Source organism: Dendropsophus ebraccatus, chromosome 3 (genome assembly GCF_027789765.1).
Source record: "Dendropsophus ebraccatus isolate aDenEbr1 chromosome 3, aDenEbr1.pat, whole genome shotgun sequence".
Taxonomy (NCBI): Eukaryota; Metazoa; Chordata; class Amphibia; order Anura; family Hylidae; genus Dendropsophus; species Dendropsophus ebraccatus.
In genome coordinates this window covers 162,150,770-162,165,801 of record NC_091456.1, presented here as the reverse complement: position 1 = coordinate 162,165,801, position 15,032 = coordinate 162,150,770, and the positions used below count along the sequence as shown (strand labels likewise).

General features: G+C 43.4%; 1 protein-coding gene across 1 annotated transcript in view; it reads right to left on the bottom strand.

The window, feature by feature from the left end:
* THBS4 (thrombospondin 4) overlaps nt 1–8,044 on the bottom strand; it is a 41,202-nt gene extending 33,158 nt beyond the window's left edge. The window contains exon 1 of the mRNA XM_069963041.1: nt 7,761–8,044. Coding sequence (XP_069819142.1) covers nt 7,761–7,845 — 85 coding nt within the window. The 5' untranslated portion in view covers nt 7,846–8,044. The remainder of the gene's footprint in view (nt 1–7,760) is intronic.
* Between the last annotated feature and the right edge of the window lie 6,988 nt (nt 8,045–15,032).

The following is a 15,032-nucleotide window of genomic DNA, read 5'->3' as shown; positions in this document are numbered from 1 at the left end:
CTACCCCTCTAATCGCCATTATTTCTCTTCTCCCCTCCTGGTTTTTAATAATAGACATAAGACCCTTGCTAGGGGTCCCTGATTCTCTATACCTCCTCCCCCCCGAAAAAATTATCTGACTTCTAGCCTTATCTTTTAGATACTCATCCAACTTCTCCTGTCTTATCTCTAACTTATTCCGTGCTTCTCTTGTTGGGTTCGTGATATAATCCCTCTCAGCTACCCTTACACTCTCTTTTAAACTTTCCTCTTTTTCCCTATACTCCTTCTTCTTTCTACTAATAATCCCAAAATACCTCCCTCTAATAATCGCTTTCATAGTGTCCCAAATAGTGTGAAGTGAAGCAGTATCTAAATTAATTTCCCATAACTCTTTGAGCTCTCGGGTAATTTCTTCCTTATCTTTAATAAGCTCTAACCAGTGAGGGTGAATTTTAATAGGTTTTATCACCTTGTCTTTTTTAATATAAATTTCCGTTAATATCGGTGAGTGATCCGACAAACCCCTTGGTAAGTGAGAAACCTTTTTAATTTTGTGCACCAAATGTGAACTTACTAATACCATATCAATTCTGGAAAAAACATTATTAGATTTGTTCCAACACGTGAACTCATATTTATCTGGATTTTTTTCCCTCCAAATATCCACCAAACCATATTCCTTTATTATTCTCCACAACGGGGAAATCCCAGAACTTCTAACGTGCCCATCTTCCCTCTTCCTATCTAACACCTCATTCATAACCATATTATAGTCCCCTACCACTACAAGCGGGCAATTTGGATAATTTTTTATGAAGTCAAACAATTTCTCCAGGACTGCTGCCTTAAAAGGAGGAGGGATATAGACTCCGGCTATTATACACTCAAACCCATCCAGTACACCGTGAAGAAAGACAAACCTGCCCTCCTTGTCTACACTCTGTCTACATAATTCCCACCTATAACTCCTATGAATCAGAATGGTAACTCCCCTAGCGTAACTAGAAAAAACCGAATGGTATTGGTCGGACCAACATCTCTTGGTCAACTTATATGATGTTTCCTGAGTCAGATGTGTCTCGACCAGACACACTACCGCCGGTAAATAACATTGCAAATAGTGCATGACCGCCAACCTCTTTTTCCTGTCCCCCAACCCCCTAATATTCCATGCAACTACCCTTACCACCATATACTAGCCAGACCAATACCATCCATACAAACAAAAAAAAAGTCAAGGAATAAACAAAAAAAAAAAAAAAAAAAAAACCCTCTCCCCCTCCCTCCCCCCCCCTCCCCCCCTAATGACCCCAAGCTGCTGCCCAGAGTCTCTAAACTAAGCTTATTCCATTGTCTCTCTTCACCCGGCGAACAACTAGAACACCTACAAGCATAAATTAATTTATAAACCTCTTTGATCTAACCATTCAGACGTTTCCCCCGGGGATCCGAAGTACCAGGCTTTGCCATCCACAATGATTTTCAGTTTTGCTGGGAACATCAGAGCATATTTCACATTCTTATCTCTCAAACGCCTCTTTACCTGAACAAATTCTGCTCTCTTTTTTTGGGTCTCATACGAGTAATCAGGAAAGATGGCCACCCTGTTGTTGTTAACCAGTAAATTATCTTCTCTCCTCGTAACTCTCAATATCAAGTCCCTATCCTGGTATCATAGTAGCTTCATCACTATTGGCCTGGGGTGACCCCCCGGTGGTGGGGGCCTGCCAGGCACCCGATGGATTCGCTCAATTCCAAAATTCGGGGATAAGGCCTCAGTACCCATAATAGATTTCAGCCAACCATTTGCCCATCCATACAGGTCCTTCCCTTCCACCCCCTCAGGTAGGCCCACCACTCTCAGGTTGTTACGTCTAGATCTATCTTCTGCATCTATCAGTCTCCTTTTTAACTCCTGTATCTCTTTCGCTGACCCCTCTGAGACCTTTTTACACTTTTCCATCTCATCTTCCAAGTTGCTAATTCGCTGTTCTGCCTCCTCGTACCTCTCCCTTATTTTATTCATATCATTTCTTAACAGCGATATCTCCGTACCCATAGAGCCAACCTGAGTGGACAGATCTATAATTGAGTTATCACATTTTTTGATTGCAACTAGGATTTCTTCCAGCCAGCTGGGTTGCTCCTGAGGGGCAGCTCCCAGAAAGCTGGAATCTCTACTTTCTTGGCCCCCTTTCCCACTTGTGGGAGGCTTTACACCAGCTCCCGGTGAGGTGAAAATCTTATCAATTCTGGTCCCCCCCCTCCCCTCCTTTGCAGATTTATCCACTTTTGGCGGCATTTCCCCACTCCCCCTCTCCCCACTTCCTTTTACCCCTTTACCAATAGACAATTATATCCAGTTGTTTAGACACTTTCCACTTCAATGTCCCAAGGAGAACAAAATCAACCAATTTTTTTTTTTTTTTTTTCCTTCCCCTTCTATCCCCTTCCCTCTCCTTCTTTTCCCTTCCCCCTTTAAAAAGTCAATTTTGTTAGCGTTGAGATCAGATTGTTATCGTAATGTTAGTTCCGTCCTCCAGCAGATTAAATATTGTCCAGTATAGCAAAGACAACTCTCTTCAGTAAGGTGGCTCAGCAAAGGAAAAAACAGCAGGAACAATCGTAGCAACACAATAACGCTGTTTCCAGCTACTAACACGCTGTTGTTACTGTGCTCCACCACTCCATCCCGGCAACCATCACAGTAAATGTCCCCCGACCTGCCTCCTCTCCCAGGGGGAATCCACCCAAGCTCCCGATATTACACCGGCCTTGAGCGAAAGAGATATCATGAGATTACAATGTCACACCGGAGATAGCAGTCCCTGACCCTCCATCCAGTCCGCTCATCACTGTGCACATAACATCAGAATATTCTCTAGCAAGCAGCGTTACCCTCCTTAGGCAAGCATGTCCCGGACCTCAAACCTTTGTCGGCTCTCAGCTGAGGCTTCTCTCACCAGCCTCCTCCGGGCTGCCGCTTCTAGTGTCCCAAAGCCGTGTCGCTGAGGGACCTCCACCGGCCTTTGCGTCACCGCCCTGGCTTAGACGTTCCGACCATCCGCCACGCTAGACCGGACTGCCAATCCGGTCCACCTACTACGCGCTGGGCTTGGTTGTCCACGTCCAGCCTCGAGGTCTCGGTCTCCACTGGACTCGGCATGCGCCACGTGATCCGTGCATCCGCTGCCAGCAGGAGCCTATCCAGCCTGTCCGTCCGGACCACCGATCCACACACCGCTCAACTCCCAAAGGGCGGCTGCCGGATCTCCGTACTCCTCCAGATCATCAGAGGTACACCAGGAACGCCAGGCTACTCCGAGAGACTCCGGAAGAGGCGTGTCTCAACCCCGCCTCATGCTTCCTCCTCCCTGCAAAACTTATGTTGTGTGAACATGGCCTTACCATGTGGGTAGGACCCAGTTGGTGACTTATTTTCAGGCAATGCGCCATGGGAAGAAAGTATGCAAAATAACTCTGTTGTAAACTCTCTTGTGCTAGCCAAATCAGAGTCTCTTCCAAAAGGATAAGCCACCCATGTGCAGACTGTTGTTTCTGGGTTTTTGCCTATTGTGGGAACACATTAGGGTAAAGGTTGTCCTGAAAAAAAAATAAATCTTACACCAATGAGGGCCAAGAACCCTTAATGTGTGTCTACAGGTGGATGTCTTATCCTTTCGGAAAATAATAGCAAATTTAGACAAGAATTAAAGGGAATATGTCACCTAAATTGTCTTTTACTGATTAGAGTAAAGATACTAAAACTTGTTCTTTTATTTAATCTGTTTCTATTTTCTGACTTTAAATATTTTTTTTTTATTTCACTTTTTGTACATTGTGATGGGGGTTGCCGTATTGCCCTTGCCGTTCTTAACAGCATTTAGTGACACGCTTTACAGCAAGACTCATGGACATAGATGACAAGGTAAAAAATGTAATTCCACAGGGAGCTGCTCTTGTATTGTATTGTTGCTAACAATATACTGGTGTCACATGATGCTGAAATGCCTTACAGATCACTTTACAGCAACCTCCTCTTATCAACACACAAGAAAGTCTCAGCTTAGTGGGGAGAATAAAAATTGAAAGATTTCAGGATTATTTTGTAATATAGATAGAAAAATGGAAAATTAGAGAAAATGTCACCAAAAATTCTTATAGAATATGTTTAACATAAAAACATGATTTAAGCAATAGGTCATTTTTGATGACACATTCCCTTTAAGTTACATACTAAATATTTGCAAACTGCATTATGAAATCTTCTAATATACTTGTAGTTAGTTACCATTACAGACTCTGGGCAAACTCTGTAGAGTGCTGCTCCACTAGCCATATACTACTCCTTTAGCCATATACTGGCAGTCTGTGATGGACTCACTGGTCCACTGTATAAAATATCTCCATTACTATTCATACCACTATATAACTTTATTATCACTCTATGGACGAATAACATGAGCATCTAGTGGTAAAATCCATGACAATCTCTAGGCATGGTAATGTGATATGGTTCACCTGCTAAGCAAGAAACACAATATAACTGCAATTTTTAATAATTTTCTAGCAACCATGGCTATGAGCCGTTTACATCTATTATTACTTTGATATTTCGGCCAATATAAGTGTAATATGCTGGCAGAGAAGCATTCGGCATTAGTCATTCTGTAAAATCCTTGTAATATGCTCATTCATTCTAGATGTCATAAATGAGCAGGAAAATCGAGAGCCTGAGACTCTTACTCACATCTAGGGAGCTCACAATAGGCATCATGGAGGAGACGCCATCTATAGGCTGAGGATGTAGGAGCTCCCTGGGAAAAGTTTTCTGCTTGTGGTGATGCCCCTGTTCAAGTAGTAGCATTAAATATCCTAAACATTACAGAATAAAGTTGTTGCTAGAAGTCGGGTATCTGTTTATCTATCTATCTATCTATCTATCTATCTATCTGTCTATCTATAAGTCAAAAAATCATGGTAGCACTCCAAAATTGAAAAATTCAGTGGTTTATTTTCTTATAAGGCAAAGCAGCAACGTTTCAGTGTCACAATAAACACAGTTTTCAAGCAAAGTTCAAACTTTGCTTGAAAACGGTGTTTATTGTGACACTGAAACGTTGCTGCTTTGCCTTATAAGAAAATAAACCACTGAATTTTTCAATGTTGGAGTGCTACCATGATTTTTTGACTTTTATATTTGCACGAAGGACCCTTAGTGCAGTGGTTGGCACCCACCTATTACATTTATTCCTGAGTGCTGTGGACTTTTTGTTTCATATCTATCTATCTATCTATCTATCTATCTATCTATCTATCTATCTATCTATCTATCTATCCAGTATATATTATACTTCCCAGTGTAGGGGTATGAATCTTTGTCAGAAACTTTTTGATCATAAAAAGGGTATATAGGCAATAGGCACAATTAAAGGGGCATGTATCTCTGTGGTGGGTAACATTGTAGTCAGCATGCACTCTGCATAGTGGTTACCTTGCACTTTTGGGTTGGAATCCGGCTAAGAGCAACATCTACATGGAGTTTAACTCTTCTTGGGTTTCTTCTGGATACTTTAGTTGCCTCTAATGTTTCAAAAAGTTTACTGACTTATTTAGACTGTGAGTCCCAAGAGTGAAACAAACTGACAGTCTCTGTACAATGCTGTGGAATATGTGGTGCTATATGAATAAGATTTGCTCTTTGAAATCTGTATGGCAATTCAATTAGCGAGCGGAGTCCACCGATGCACTACGCACTTTAGATTTAAAGATTGGTTGGTGAATGGTTTCATTGTATAAAAAAACCTTTCTGGGAGCAGGGGCTTCCCTAGCACTGGGCATCTTAACTGTATATGCATCCTCCAAACCCAGATGAGTGGCGGACTAGGGACCTGTCTCCTCCCTATTCCGCCATGCACACAGCTGCCAGGATGGAATCCCCCTGGAACAGGCCAGTACATTGATATGATGCCATTGTGCTTGCTTAGTCAACGTGTCCGAGTGGTTCAAAGGCTGCGGCATAGAAGGCACAGTATCATGGCGGGAACAGGTGGGTATTAGGTTTTTTATTTCCTATTTGGCTATGTGTGGGTGTTATTACAGCATAGGAACACACTATGGGTATTATTACTACTTAAAGCACATGGGTTTTTATTACTTCATAGGGGTGAGTAGAGGCATTAATACTGTATGGTGGCAGAATGGGGGCATTATTGCTACATGGGGCACAGCGGGGGGCATAATTATTGCATCTCAGGCAGAGGGGGCAGAAAGGGGGCAGTATCACTACATGGGGGTTTTATTATTGCATGGTGGCATAGTAGGGGGCAGTATCACTACATGGGGGCTTTACTAATTACATATTCGCAGAGTGTGGACAATATTACTGCATAATGGCATAGTAGGGGGCAGTATGACGACATGGGGGCTTTATTACTACAAAGTTGCAGAGTGGGGGCAATATTACTGTATAATGGCATAGTAAGGGGCAGTATCACTACATGGGGGCTTAACTACTACATAGCCACAAAGTGAGGGCAATATAACTGCATAATGACATAGTAGGGGGCAGAATCACTAATGGGGGCTATACTACTACATAGCCGCAGAGCAGGGGCAATATTACTGAATAATGACATAGTAGGGGGCAGAATCACTAATGGGGGCTATACTACTACATAGCCGCAGAGCAGGGGCAATATTACTGAATAATGACATAGTAGGGGGCAGAATCACTAATGGGGACTATACTACTACATAGCCGCAGAGCAGGGGCAATATTACTGAATAATGACATAGTAGGGGGCAGAATCACTAATGGGGGCTATACTACTACATAGCCGAAGAGCAGGGGCAATATTACTGAATAATGGCATAGTAGGGGCATTATTACTGTATAGGAGCAAGGTTAGAACATCATTAATGAATAGGGGTGCATTGAAGCATTATTAGCAAATGGGGCACAGTGGGGGCATTATTGACAAACATATGGTTTGGGGCTGGGTACTATATATATATATATATACATATATAGACAGATAAAACCAATTCTGATCCTTCTGGCCACCACAGTCCACCCATTCCATTTGACACAATTAACTGTAACAATCTATATAAAGAGACTGCGCATATGACACACAAGCCCCAAAAGAATCTGCTCCTAAGTTCTCATCATGTACATGGAAGCTGCTTCTGATACACCCGCTTCCTTATCAGCCCTGATTTGCTTCGCCCCACAGACTTTGTCCACATTGGAGCATCTGGTTGTAGATTCTATATTTGATGGGAGCATGCAGCACTATTCTCCTAAGTTACTGGAACCCATTGGGTTCTATTGGTGCCCACTCTACAATCATCATTTTTATTTTAGGATAGATATATGTTTTATCCCAGGCAGGTTTACAATCACTTACAGTGAATTTATCAACCACATCTGCTGGAAGTATGTTCCAAGCATCTACTACTCTTTCAGTAAAATATTTCCTGACATTGCTTCTAACCCCCCTTTCCAATAACCTCAGATTGTGCCCTTATCTTCTCGCATTTACTAAATTTCCAATAGTCTTTAGTACCATAGATGTACTGTTATGTATATAACCACAGTAAAACCAAGTGTAACATAATAGTATACAAATGTACCATATATTAGTAACAATGCACTTATTTAGCTCAACCTGTGATTTTACTTTTAGATTAGCTGTATTTTACCTGTAGTGTGTAAATTGTATATACCCCATTGTGATATTATATGTATATAGAGGTCAGTATAAAGCGGTTACCTTGGTAATTCGTCTGTGCCGCACATCCCCAGTATAATTCCAGCAACACCTGCAATAGGAGCAGTAAGATTTTCCTCTTAGGCATCTTGATGTGTAGTGTGCAGTGTCTCCAGGAGCAGCAGATGGCTCTCTCTATAGAGAGGCAATGGCAGTGGAGAGCTCCCCAGCAGAGGGCAGGTCTACTGAGTGCCTGGGAGCAGTGGAAGGGCTTGATCTCCTCTATTAAAGATGCATGGGAAGAGGCTACAGCTGGCCGGCAGAGCACTTCTTGGGGACACTGAGAATCTGCTCTCACTCCTTCAGTGTTTATTTGGCAGCCCCTCTGACAAAAAGAGGTGGGATCTGGGGGGGACTCCAGCTGGGCTTTAAATCCCAGGGTGTTTATGGCCTCTGCCTCTTAAAGAAAGTGTAAAAGTACTAGAGAGATACAGAGCACTTCTTGCCTGGCACAGGGAGGTTATGCCAGGGAGTTAGGGTTTCATCCTGTAAAAACATTCACAATCCCATCAGGAGGAAAGCCAATGGTAACTAGGTCTCCGCTAGTCCCACACAAAGTATGGAGGAACAGTGGAGCATTTTATGTTACATTTTATACAAGAATATCTCCAACAGCGACATGGCTTTGTCTATATACTGTATATAGATGAGCATATTCGGAAATCTATCCTAGGGAATTAAAGCTATCATGGCCCCAATGTTGTGGTTTTATCATGGTTCTCCACCCGATCACTTCTTGCCAGATTATCATTCAGAGCCTATAGGCACAAAGTAGTCTCCCGTAAGAGTTCTACCATCCAGTAGTAGGGGAGGAGTGTGTCTCCTTGGGGGGGGCTGGCATGTGAAGTCTTACAAGCCATGCAATGCTTCATGGGAAAATAAGCTTGTGTTCAGAAGGAAGCACAGTGGTACCTCGGTTTAAGAGTAACTTGGATTGCGAGCGCTTTGCAAGAGGAGCTCACGGTTTTTCAAAATTGGAACTTGGTTTAAGAGCATTGCTTTGGTTTAAGAGCTCCCTGTACTGGGTGGGAGGGCGAGTTGTGGAGGAGGGGCATGGTCTGCATAGCGGGGTCTACAGCACTCTACTCTGACCCACGAAGTCTCCCTCACCTTCCAAATCATAGCAGATCCACTTCAGGCTGGGGCTTACATCAGGGGACAGGACTGTGGAAGTAATCTCTCCATAACTGTAACCTCTCTCTCTCCGGACAGAAAGTGCTGCATGTATGTGCCCACATCTGCCCTGCTCACTCCTTCATGCTCCCTGCAGTCTCTGTCATCCCTTGTGTCTCCCATCCTCTCCACTCCTGCTGTAATGTGCCTGCACTTACACTCAGCTATACATACTGCTACTATAATGTGACTGCACTTACACTCAGCCATTCAAACTGCTTTATATAAACTGCTGATAGCTATACTGTACAGCAATTTATATTATGACATATCCAGCTTTTTTTTAAATGTCATTTTCATTTGTTTTACATGTTATTCAGAATAAAAAAATCATTATGTGGGGGGGGGGGGGGGGGGGGGGGGGGGTGGTGGAAACATTAACTTAGAGTGATTTGGATTACAAGCACTGTCCTGGAATGAATTATGCTCGTAATCTAGGGCACCACTGTACTTTTTCTTTTGGCAATGAGCTAGTGTGCATATCATCCAGTATAAATGACGTTGAAATTAGACTAGAGTTTTGAAGTCTAGAAATTTTCTTTTATAATCTGGCAGGGTGAAAAATGAAAAGGAACAACTACTTACCTCTCCCCGTGCCTGCGAATCCACAGAAGGTCCGGGACCCCCACGCCTGAAGCCATTTCCCTGAGTTGTGATGACGACACGACTCTGGGAAAAAATTCCTGCCCCAGCTGATGGACAGCCTGCTGAGCAAATTAGTGATTGGAGGGGCATCCCACCCGTCACTGACTGACTGAGCGGCCAGTCCATCATCCGGGTTGTGACGTGTCAGCGCCTGAGATCCTGGAGCCTAGTGCTGGGCAATCCCTGATCTTGATAAGCAACATTGGGTATCTGGCCCCTAAACCAGGTGGATAATCATACCTACCAAACTGTATAGAAATGTTAAGGGGCAAACCAGGATTATCAGGTATACAGAGATTAACTCTTCCACTGCCTTACACCAGGAAAGTTTACACTAACTTATCCACTGCCCTGGGCCACCAGGGATACTGAAATTAACCCCTCACTTAGACCACCAGAAAGTTACATAGGTTTATAAATTACTTCTATTTAAAAATCTCAAGTCTTCTAGTACTTATCAGCTGCTGCATGTCCTGCATGAAGTGGTGTATTTTTTCCAGTTTAACATAGTGCTCTCTGCTGCCACTTCTGTCCATGATAGGAACTGTCCAGAACAGGAGAGGTTTTCTCTGGGGATTTGTTACTACTCTGGACAGTTCCTGTCTCGGACAGAGGTGGCAGCAGAGAGCACTGTGTCAGACTGGAAAGAATACATCACTTCCTGCAGGACATACAGCAGCCAATAAGTACTGGAATACTTTGAGATTTTTTTAGTAATTTAAAATATATCTAACTTTGTTGAAAAAAATACTTTTTTTGGAGTTTTAACTCTGATACTACAATGCAACCTTTTCAGTAATTACAGACAGGAAAGCTCTTAGTATATCTGTAAATGCTTACTAACTGCATCTCAGTATAGACAGCCATAACCATATACAAAAAAAAAGAAAAACTAATCTACAGTGAAAAAATACACATGGATTATTAAATATAAAAATGCCAGTGATACATTCCCTTTAAATATGTTTCACAAGTGAATACAAGTTACTGGGTATACCCCTAGACTTACGAACTTATAATTACACATTGACTTCCTTTGATTAAATTCTAGTGGTTAGGAACTGGCAAATATCCAGTACTATGAAGAATACCCTATTCATATAGAGGTTTGTAGAAAAAACACTGCGGTGACCTCGGTAATCCATGTTTATCTAGTATACCACATAAAAATAACTTTCCTGAATAAAGCCTCTTGAGATTGCAGCTAAGTGACCAACATCCAGCAAAACCTTCACAGGGTGAAGACGTTTCCATGATCTCATACTTGCAGGTACATAGATGGAGATGCTACAAATACTAAAAGAGTGGGTGTACCAGAATACTGTGGGGCTCAGCAAGTCACAATGAATGGGTTACTGTTTCCTGTGTATTATGTACTTTTATTGACCTCTTTCTTTCTAGCTTATCACTCTTCTTCTTTCCTTTGCACACATTCCTTTCCACCACTCACAGGGTAGATAACACATCCCCTGTAGGAAGTTACTTGGTGGGAGGAGGTCTAGCTTCAGTCTTATCCATATTCTCGTGGGAAGAGGACACACAGAGCAGACATCCCTGCTGTAGCCAAGCAAGGGCCTGGCTCTGCCAGGACTCTTGTCCGGGACAAGTCAGTTCAGTTTAGTGTGTGAAGTGAGTTGGTTAAGACACGTGTATGAAGCAAACAGAAACACTCAGTTCTTTTAGTCTATTTGCTATATCTACTATGCAGTGCTAGACACTACAAGAGGGAGAAAAGTCGGGGATGAACCTAGCCCATGCCATGAACTAGTCTAAAAGGTACAAGGCAGTATCCTTCATTACAAGAGGAACTAGCCTGGATAGAACAAAAGCTACCAGAAGGTCTACGTATTCTATCTCGCAGTGCAAGTAAACCGGGAAACCTCGGACACTTAGCTTTTCCCAGGTAACAAAGGCTGTGGCTTGAATCACCCTATTAGCACGAGTACCTTGACACTGTAGGGCAGAAGGTAGTCAGACTATAGTCTATACACGGGTACAAGTAAACGTCTCACTCTCAAGTATTCTTCTAATGTTCCAGCAGAGCACAGTACTAAATTGGGTTAGACTCCCTTGGCAAACTCCTCTCCTCTACGCTTCTCCACTCTACTGTAAACTTCCAAGCACTGCTGCAACTACCTCTACTCTACGTTTTTAAGCATCTCGTCAGCACAACTAAGTTTAAGCACAAAAGTCTGTATTTATCTACTTCTGCAAAGGTGTTTTGTATTATTAAGACACTGTACAGTAAAACCGTTCTATTTTTTCATCACTGGGACTCTTTTCCTCTGCACCAGCACCTATACACACTAGCCGTACACCTTGTGTTAAATTTCCCCTTTCTGTGGTTGGAGGTACCGATAGTCTGAGTGGGTCAATTGCCACTCAGGACTACCGTGACAAGAGCCCCATAGGAAAAGGGACCCATCACAACCTGGGAGGTCACTGACCATTTTGGGAAGTACAGCCAGCCACCATACAAAGCAGGTACTAACACCATACCTGTGTGCTGAACTAGCACTGGCGTCACGACACTTATATCCTTGGCTGAGCTGTACAACACAACCGACCAACCACCACAGTAGCCTCACCAGTAACACCTTAGTACGTCACCGTTCGAGTACCACACTATAAGGGGTTCAGGACCCCAAATAGCTTCCTTACTACCAACTCCTGCGGTTTTTATGAGTTTCCGTCTTTTCATTCAACCTTTCCACCCATCTACTCTCTATAAACCTCTATGGGCCACTGTAATCCGACCTGTTAGGCTTCCACCCCCCGCTGCTGGCGCTATTACACACATCGAAAGCGAGCGAGGAGGAGTGGGTAAGAGGCGAGGGGATCATAGGGAGGCTGCCCGGGTGATCGTCTGTTCGTCCGGGCAGCCCTTAGGAGACATCGGCGGTCTGCTGCCGCCACTCCTATCACACTTAGCGACGGCACTAGATCATTGCCAGGCTGATAGTTAGCATTTTAGCCTGTTGAAAGACAATGATCAGCCGACATTGTGCATGTTGTCTGATCGTTGTCTTCTAATACCAGCCGAATGCGGACAATAATCGCTTTGTGTAGTAGACCCTTTAACAGTTGTCTGTCGTTATTCCAGGTATTTTCTGAGCACACACTGCACTACACTCTGGGTGGGTTACACCTGTCTGTAGTCTAAACTGATAAGCTGAGAGGCATTTTTCTCTGATAAGATATATTCCAAATCTTCTATTTGCTTTTACTATTAATTTATGCTGACTTTATTGAAGTGACTATTTCAAGATGTTGTCTAACATAGAAAAACTATTTCTATTAGGGTGTTAATGTCTTCGCCAGAGTAAGCAGTATTTACAAAGAGTTTCTCTTGCTCTGAATTTTACAGACAACCCATTGATGTGAGTGGCCGCTGTGTAATGCTTCGTTTCCAACCTCTAACAAGGTTGTCCAAACAGACATCCCCTTTAATTTAATGTGTCCTCATTCCTGGACTGGACCTGTGATTGGGAGGACAAATACAGTGGTCCGCCGGGCTTTAGTGTTACATCCTCTGTAACCTTTGAAATGTAATCCTGGTGTTTTCCATCCATATTGCTGTATAGCTAAGGGGTTATGTCATGTCTGCTACTGATCAAACACCTACACGGATAATGACTGATGAAGGGAAAGGCTCAAGGTAAATACTAAACATATGCAAATCAATGCGTACGATCATTAATAAAGTAGTTGTTTGTGTTGGGCCGGTTCCAGTCAGATCTGTAGTCATGGTACATAGCTTTACTGAACCTGCCTCTATTACTCTAAGCAGGACGGCTTCCATAATGCTGTCAGTATTAGTATAAAGGTCGTTCTTTCTTGGGTTGATTATGAGGAATATTGGACTGGACTGATCTCTTCTCCAGCTGCCGTCTTCTTTATGATCATGGTGCTTTTGTTCACAGTCTATTTAATACAGTGGCTCTGAGAGTGTTTTATGGGTACCATACGGGTAGTGTGCTGCCTACAGCTACATGGAGGAATGAGCTCAGGTGTGATGTGAAGCAGCTGGGCCCAATGCAAACTCTGCAGCAGTGAGAGGACATCTGACTTCTCCATCACTGTTCAGTATGACAAGAGCTGATTTCCTGGATAATCTGAACTTGTCAGTGGCCAAACCACCAGTGCTACAGACATCAGGAAAAGTGATACATTTACCCCCTAAATCATGGGTACTCAACAACTTTTAGTAAGGGTCCACATACCGTGGTCTATTGTCAGGTGAAGGTCCGAGCTAAACATCAGTAGGAAATGTGTTTTGTTATCTTTCCACAAACCTTGTTGAACTATTTACATACAGAATTGGTGCTTATTAGTGGGAAAACTGGCATTTTTTCTCACCAGCCCTTTGAAATTAGGTACAAAGTGGGTGACTGCCCCCAGTAGTATAAAGCCCCCCTGTGAGCTCCCCCAGTAGTATATAGCCCCCCTGTTGCTCCCCCAGTAGTATATAGCCCCCCTGTTGCTCCCCCAGTAGTATATAGCCCCCCTCTGCGCTCTCCCTCTGTAGTATATAGCCCCCCTGTGCGCTCTCCCCCCTCCCATATAGCCCCCCTGTGTGTTCTCCCCCTCCCATATAGCCTCCCTGTACGCTCTCTTCCTTCCATATAGGATAAGAAAACAAAGACTTATACTCACCTGGGTCCGGGGTCTCCTCTTCTCTTCACTTTTGCGACTGCAGATTGCAAAGTTATAAAATAGTGTTTTCTTTCCAAGCTAGCTCCCCCATACCTCTTTGCTCCCTAGACTCCGGGAGGGAGGAAGCATGGACGGTGCAGCTTAAAGGGGTACTCCAGCAAAAATCTTTTCTTTCAAATCAACTGGTTTCAGAAAGTTATATAGATTTAAAATCTCAAGTCATCCAGTACTTATCAGCTGCTGTATGTCCTGCAGGAAGTGTTATATTCTTTTCAGTCTGACACAGTCCTCTCTGCTGCCACCTCTGTCCAAGTCAGGAACTGTCCAGAGCAGGAGGTTTTCTATGGGTCTAGTCATAACTGCATAACTGCAAGCACTGGTCAGGATTGCTTGCAATTAAAGGGACATTTGCAGAACCAAGAAGGCCCGCTCGGCCACCTGGTGCTGTAAATGATGACAGCTCAGGGGGCCCAGTGTATTGCAGGAGCGGGCAACAGGGCAGACCCTGATGCGGCAGACCCTATAGCAGCCGCTATTGCTGCTGTATTGGTAGTTACACCCTGCTGGGATTCTTCCTCTCGTGAGCTACCCTGAGCTTGGACCTGCAGATGCTGTTGGTAATGTCCAAAACTGTGACACCCTCTAGTCCTTGTGCTGCTCATCCTCTAATGTGGTCCCTCTTTCTGAGCTTTCCTAAAAGGATCCATATTATGTCTAAATGGGGATGGCTTCATCAGTCTCCAATACAGAGGCATTGTGGCACGTTTTCCTTTTCCAAAAGTTGTGTTATGTATATATTTG